The 8,015-nt window shown below is 41.6% G+C and overlaps 1 protein-coding gene across 6 annotated transcripts in view; it reads right to left on the bottom strand.

Annotated features, from left to right (window-relative positions):
* LOC122550866 (testis-specific gene 10 protein-like) overlaps positions 1-8,015 on the bottom strand; it is a 134,476-nt gene that overhangs the window by 23,308 nt on the left and 103,153 nt on the right. For all 6 annotated transcript variants that reach the window (XM_043692222.1, XM_043692219.1, XM_043692221.1 and 3 more), the window contains one exon: positions 5,481-5,591. In XM_043692222.1, the coding sequence (XP_043548157.1) occupies positions 5,481-5,591 (111 nt within the window). The remainder of the gene's footprint in view (positions 1-5,480; positions 5,592-8,015) is intronic.

Here is an 8,015-nt window from a genome sequence, read left to right as displayed (position 1 = left end):
AATGCCTCATCTTCCGCCTTGGAACACTTCAACCCCAGGGCATCAATGTGGACTTCAACAGCTTCCTCATTTACCCTTCCCCCACCTCATCCTAGTTTCAAACTTCCAGTCCCCTTGACTTGTCCGGATTTGTCCGACCTGCCTAGCTCCTTTTCCACCTATCCACTCCACCCTCTCCTCCCTGACCTATCACCTTCATCTCCTTTCCCACTCACCCATTGTACTCTATGCTACTCTCTCCCCACCTCCACCCTTCCCTAGCTTATCTCTCCACTCTTCAGGCTCTCTGCCTTTACTCCTGATGAAGGGCTTTTGCCCGAAACGTCGATTTTGCTGAAGCTCCTCAATGCTGCCTGAACAGCTGTGCTCTTCCAGCACCATTGATCCAGAATCTGGTTTCAAGCATCTGCAGTCATTGTTTTTACCTTGGCAATTCTTGTCCACTCAGTGTATAATCCCTAAGAAGGCACAACTTTGGTTCTGTTGATGCTTTCCAAATATACAGGCCTACAAGACTATCAAAATATGTATCAATACAAACCACATCATCTGCAATACAACCTGATAATGTTTTGCACAACTCCATTAGTCTATAGAAAACCTGGCCAAGCTTTTTCTCATCCTTTTTTATTCATTCGCAGCACGTGGGCAGCACTGACCAGATCAGCACTTATTACCCGTTGCCAATTTCCCAAATAAGTCTGGGTCTGGACAAATAAGGACGGTAGTTTCCTTCCCTAAAAGACATTAATGAACCAGGTGGGCTTTTCCGACAATCCGCAATGGCTTCATGATCATCAATCAACTCTTAATTCCAGATATTTATCAAATTCAAATTCCACCATCTGCCACAGCAGGATTCGAACCCAGGACATTATCAGGTCTTTGGATTCATAATCCAGTAGCAATAGCATTAGGCCATTGCCTTCCCTAGTTTCTGAAATTTTTTCTTTCCAACTTCATTCAATGGAGGAATTTTATCAAAATAAAAGGAATTTTGGAATAATGGTGAAACCTGGGAGAAAAATACTAATGGGCTTATTGAATGTGTTTCGTACTTCTCTCAAAATTTCTTTCATAAGATTAATCAAACCTTGTGAAAGTCTCACTGCATTTGTACATCGCCTTTCATGACCCCAGGACACTCTGCAGTATTTAACAGCCAAAGTACTTAGGGCACTGTAATGATGTAAAATGTAAGGTTCTTTCATGTTTATTGATGTATTTAGGTTCTTAATGAGAAAGTCAAGCATTATTCTACAAATCAAAATGATGTTATGGGTGGCATGGTGGCTTAGTGGTTAGCGCTGCTTCCCCACAGGGTCAGGGTTTGAGTGTGTGATTGCCTGGGTGGAGTTTGCACATTCTCTCGTGTCTGCAGGGATTTTCTCCAGGAGCTCTGGTTTTCTCATACTGTCCAATGGCATGCAGGCTAGGTGGATTGCTGATAGTGTCTAGGGTGGATTAGTCATGAGAAATGCAAGGTTACAGGGATAGGGTAGGGATTGGTCTGGGTGGATGGTCTTCGAAGGGTTGGTGTAAACCTATTGGGCTGAATGGCCTTCTGCCACACTATAGGAAGTTTATGATTACTGAAGGTTAGACAGAAGCATCACCAGGCTGAACAAACAGACCAATTCTTTTGCTCCATTGCATGCATAGATAGAGATGTAGTAGTGGCTCACAGACATAATGTGATAGCCAAACAAGCAGTATAATTTAGGAAAGAGAAAAGTAAACAAGATGTTTGTCATTGATAAGTTAATTAACTTTTGCTATATAATCGATGTGGGCATTTCAGAAGGAGGCATGAATGTGGAAGATTGAATCGCTGTCAAACCTGGAGAAATGTCTTTCTCCCCAGATAGGGGATTTAATTTGTCTTTACTAGTAATTTCCTTCACTTCCATATCTCCTGGAGCATGGACTTTGATACAACTCCTTGGGCCCTTACCCAAGTGCTCATGGACATTGTTTTTAACTCAGTCTGGACAGTGAGAGTCAGGATGTTATATCTACAAAACTGGTGTCACTGTGAGAATCTGATTCTGTCTACAATAGTTATCTACACACACATCTTTTCAGGCTTCTTAAAGAGAAATCTTCAGGATAGAATAAGGAGGAAAAGAGAGGCTTTTAGCAGTTATGAGACAGCAATTCAAATGAGGTTCTAGTGGAGAATAGAAAGTGCAGGGGGAGCTTAAGAAAACAATTAGGACAGCAAAGAGGAGGCTTGAAAAACTACTGGTGGGTAACAGTAAGGATAACACAAAGACATTTTATAAGTACATTACTAGCAATCGACAAACCTGGGAAAAACAGTAGAACTCACTTGAGATCAAAGTGGAACTGAAAAGATATAGCTGAGGTTTTAAATGAGTGTTCTGCATCTTTATTCATAATAGAGAAGAGATGATGAAGTTCTAGAAATCAGGAGGGGAATGGTGACATACTTGAAAAAATTCACATTGAGTGGGGAGGAGGTATTAGCAGGCTTGAAAATAGACAAATCCTCAAAAGCCCAGATGAAATGTATTCAAGGCTTCTGTGGAAGGCAAGGGAGGAGACTACAGTCGCTGTCAATTCCGCTGGCCAGAAAACTGAAGGACAGCTAATATAGTACCAGTATTCAAGAAGGGTGGTAAGGATAAACCAGGAAAATACCATCCAGTCACTCTAAAGTCTGTGATAGGGAAACGATTGGAAAAAATAGTGAGGGATAGATTTAACTCCAGTTAGTGAGACAAGGATTAAATAAGGACAGTCAGCTTGGCTTTATAAGGAGGAAATCATGTCTAACAAATTTGATTGAACTTTCAAGGTGCTAACTAGGTCTTTCAATGAGAGTGGCGCATTTGACAGACAGGTAGTCACATGGGCTTCAGTAAGTCTTTTGACAAGGTTTTGCATGGCAGACTTATTAGGAAGCTAAGAGATCAAGGTAATTTGGTAAATTGAATCCAAAATTGGCTTAATATTAGGAAAAAGAGAGTGATGGTCAAAGGGTGGTTATGTGACTGGAAACCAGTGTCTAGTGGTATACCGCAGGGTTTAATGCTCGGTTCTTTCCTAGTTGTTTTGTGGCTTAAATACCTAGGCATGAATGTAGGAGGTTTGATCAGTAATTTAATGGATGAACAAAAATTGCTCTATTCCTGATGAAGGGCCTTTGCCCGAAACGTTGATTTTCCTGCTCCTCCTGCCTGACCTGCTGTGCTTTTCCTGCACCACTCTAATCTAGACAAAAATTGGTGGTCCAGTAAATTGCAATTAGGAAAGCCCAAGATACTGGATGATTTAGACAGGCTGGTCAGATGGGCTGAACAATGGCAAATGGAATTTAATCTTGGAAAGTGTGCATTTTGAGAGAACCAGCAAGGCAGGGGAGTTCACATTGAATGGTAGGACTCTAAGAAGTACAGGGAATCAAAGGAACCTTGGTGTGCATGTCCACCAAGATGCTTAAAGGCAGCAGGACAGGTCAATAAGGTGGTTAAGAAGGCATATGGGACACTTGCCTTCATTTATCAAGGCATTGAATGCAAGAGCAAGGAAGTTATGATACAGCTGTGTGTAATATTTGGTCACAGCTGCAGTACTCTGCGCAGGTCTGGTTGCCAGACTATCGGAGTGACGTAATTGCACCAGGGAGAGGATGCAGTCAAGATTCACTAGGATGTTGACTGAGCTGGAGCAATATTGCTATGAAGAGACATGAGATAGGCTGGGATCATTTTCCTTACAGCACAGAAGGCTGAGAAGGGATCTGAGGTGGGTGTACAAAGTTCTGAAGGGCACAGGCAGGATAAATAGGGAGAAACATTTCCCCTCACTAGAAGGGGGCACAGCAGCAAATTTAGAGGGGATTTAAGGAAACATTGCCCAGAAAGATTGTGCTACTCTGGAGCAACTGCTTAAAAAAGGTGATATAGGTGGGAACCCTCAAGAAATTTATGAACTATTTAGGTGAGCACTTGAAATACCATAGCAGACAAGGCTACAGGTCAAGTGTTGGAAAATGGGATTCAAACAAATGGATTTTTGATGAGCAACACAGACACCATGGGTCAAACGGCCTCTTTCCATACTATAAAAACTCTAATACTCTGACTTTGTACAACTTTCATTTTCATGCACCCATGATGGGACATTGGTAGAGATATTGATAGTTGGTCACCTCTTCTATTCGCAAATGCTGCTGACTGGATACTAACGGTGACATGTTTGCAATCAATTATCAGAAAACCAGGAACTACTGCAAATTCCCAGTCTTGGTGGCAAGGTGGTTCAGTGGTTAGCACTGCTGCCTCACAGTGCCAGAGACCCAGGTTCGATTCCAGCCTTGGGCAACTGTGTGAAGTTTGCGCATTCTCCCCGTATCTGTGTGGGTTTCCACTGGGTGCTCTGGTTTCCCTTCACAGTCAAAAGATGTGCAAGCTAGATGGATTATCCATGGGAAATGTAGGGTTACAGAGACAGGGTAGGGGAGAGGATAAAAATCTTAGGCCGAAGGGCCCATTCCTGTGCTGAATAGTTCTCTCCTGCTGCTGTTGGTTAAATATGAGGAAGATGATATGGTGAAGAGGGGACCTCTTTACTGCAGCTATATATACACTGTGGATTGTGATTTGAGGTTGACATCTCCTGTATCAGAAAAATTAAAAGGGGCAGTCACTAGTAACGCATTCCCTTACTCCAGCATTATGTAGGTTCTGTGACAGGAGGCTGAAGAGGCTTGCAACAGTCTTTTGGAGAAGCACAACCTCCTGAGGCACAGCTCCAGATAGCTTCAAAATGATGACTTAGCTTGTAGCTCACGTGCTAGGTGGGTGTGATTTTCTACAAGCAGTCTACTCATTTGTTATCTTCTGAGAGATCCAGTTCTTCTTGTGCTGATTGGTGAAGTTATTGCTGCAGCTTCTCCATTTCCTCACATAACAAGTGCTCTTGCACTCAAAGTAAATTAGCAATAAATAGTACCCAAAATCAGTACAGAAAGCCTTCTGAGTAAGACAAGACAAACAAGTTGCAAAAGTAATGTTAATCTCATAAATCTGCAGCTAAGGAACCTTTTAAATACTCTTCCAGTGATTCGATCAATCCCACAGATTTCTTCTGAGGATCAGACACTGTGGGAGGCCTGCTGTTAGCTTTAGCTAAAATAGTGCTGGGATATCAATTGTATTCCAGAATCTTAATTTTCATATGTTCACAAAGTGCCCACCCGCCTTTTGCAAGTTCTTGGCCCAGTTCCAAAATCTGCATGATTTAAATGGTGGCGGGAGAAGGACAAAAGGAATACTATCACAATTTTAACCAATTGCCTTTCCCACTCATGTTCCCATCAGGTGGGCAAAGTTAAAATTGATTATTCTAATAGCATTCTTACAAATAGTCCAAAAAGATCAATTCACTTAAAGCAGTCAAGATTCAAATCTATGCTTGCTGAAAAACTGAGAGAATTATATTTAGTTACTGACCTTGCCACTAAGCAAATTCTCCACCTTGGATATCTCAGTGATGTAGTCCTGGACTTTGATCTTCAGGTCTTTATTTTCCTGAATAGATTCTTCCAGTTTACGGTTCATTGACTATAACAAACAGGATATGCATTGACTGAAATACATCAGATCTGTAAATTGTCAAATTTACATTTATACTATCAATAGAAAACACATCTTAAGCTTTGCATAAGATTTTGTAATTTTTGAACATGGATATCTGAATTCATTTACATTTACATAGTCTCCCCTCACCATGTATGGAGCTAATCTGAATTGCTGTACTTGCATCAAAGTGGATGACCTCACTCTTCCCCAAAATGAGCTCTATTTTCAAAGTTTTGCCAGTCAATATACAGTATTAGGTTGCTTTGGGACTGTGATCTGGGCCCTTAGCCTGGACTTCACATGGTGTGCTCTCCAAGTCTTCTAAAAGGCATTGTCAATATCAGTTGCTTCTGGGCCAGCCAGCCTATTAAGAAGGCAGTGGGCTCTTGATACCACTGGCCCAACAAAGAGGGCTGTGTGGGTCAGACCAACAACCAATTTTCCACTTCAATAAGCAACAAAATAGAGTGGGATATATAACAAGTGGTCAATTCCCCTACTGTCACTTAAATTAACTATCTCCAAGGAATCAAAATCATGTTTACAGTTCAAATTATAAGTGATTAGAGGGCTAATCGGTGAAGAAAGCAACAGAAAGTAACATGCTAGAGGGCAGTAGGAAGGGGAGCACAAATGGAGACAAAAGACAAAAGGATGGAATGAGAAAGAAGCAAATGCAAAGAATATCTTTCAGTTTTTGTGGCAATGTAGAGTGGTGAAAAGTATTTTGTGCAAGGAGAACCAAATCCCTTTCAAATGGGAGAGAAAAATGTCCAAGAAAATTGAGAGGCAAGGGGATACTAAAGGTTAGTGTGACGAGGATGAGGTTAAGTCTCAGAAGGACCAGTCTAACCAACAGCTACCGTAGGAATATGCATTGTGAGCTTAGTCAAGAGTAAACTAATGCATTTTGGAATGAATATACACATCATGGTGTGGCAAAGTGTGATCTTAGAGAGCAGGGTGGCATTTGATTTTGGCTGGGATGGCCAGGGCAGATTTAACATGCTCAGCAGAGTTTTAAGGAAAAGGCGAGCTTTGTATGGAGCAACTGGCATTATTATAGATCTATATGCCCCAGGTTGGTGAGGCAGTCAGAATATATACCAAGATGGCCAGTAAAAATAACAAATTATTGAAGTTAAAATAAGTATGATCTGTAATTAAAACAATTCCAACACTTAAACATATGCATCATTTAAATACTACTGCCAAACCATGGAACTGCAATCAAACTCAAATAACTAATATACCGTAGTAATGTTTTAGCACCACCTAATGTTAGCAAGACTGAAATACCCATGACAGCACTTGGATCTATTAGACCTAGAGATTTGATGGTGGTTTGGCAATTGATCAAGAGCAAAGCAGGTGCCTAAGTCTCCAAATGACAGATGCACAGGGATTGCCCAGTAACAAGTCACAGACCACCAACTCGAAGAACATTAAAATAATTGCCATACAAATAGCCTGGTAACAACTTGAGTTTAAGTCAGTTTACTGTATTTGCAACGTTGGTGTCACATTTGACCCTGAGATAAGCTGCTATCACATTTTCACTGTCTGATCTTGCCCTGTGTCAACTCATCTGCTGATGAAACCCTCATTCTGGTCTTTACTGCCTCTGGACTTCACTATTTAAAAGTTTCCAGGCTGGTCTCCCACTTTCTACCCAACATAAATTTGAGGTAAACCAAAATTCTACTTTTTCTCATTACAGGAGAAAATGATCCCTGATAAGCCAAAAGACTCAAGGCAGGTAGTGGGTGCTGGATATTTGTCCATTATGACAGGAAGCTGGCCCTGGTAGGCAAAGACCAGGATCGTGCCTGTGGAGCTACAGAACCCTCCATGTTCCGGCAACCAATTAAGAAGCACCTGCTCTGAAGAAGGATTACTGGAGCCAAAACGTTAACTCCTATTTTATTACACAGGTACTGCCAGATCTGCTGAGTTTTTCCAGCAATTTCTGCTTTTGTTTAAGAAACATTGTTGATTGTCGTGCAACTCTCTCACCATCCCTCCTGTGAATTTAGAACATAGAACATAGAACAATACAGCACAGAACAGGCCCTTCGGCCCACGATGTTGTGCTGAACATTTGTCCTAGCTTAAGCACCCATTCATGTACCTATCCAATTGCCACTTAAAGTTCGCCTTTGATTCTGACTCTGCCACTACCACAGGCAGCGCATTCCATGCCCCCACCACTCTCTGGGTAAAGAACCTACCCCTGATATCTCCCCTATACCTTCCACCCTTCACCTTAAATTTATGTCCCCTTGTAACACTCTGTTGTACCCGGGGAAAAAGTTTCTGACTGTCTACTCTATCTATTCCTCTGATCATCTTATAAACCTCTATCAAGTCACCCCTCATCCTACGCCGTTCCAACGAGAAAAGGCC

Source organism: Chiloscyllium plagiosum, chromosome 6, assembly GCF_004010195.1.
Source record: "Chiloscyllium plagiosum isolate BGI_BamShark_2017 chromosome 6, ASM401019v2, whole genome shotgun sequence".
NCBI lineage: Eukaryota > Metazoa > Chordata > Chondrichthyes > Orectolobiformes > Hemiscylliidae > Chiloscyllium > Chiloscyllium plagiosum.
This window is presented reverse-complemented; position numbering and strand designations above follow the sequence as displayed.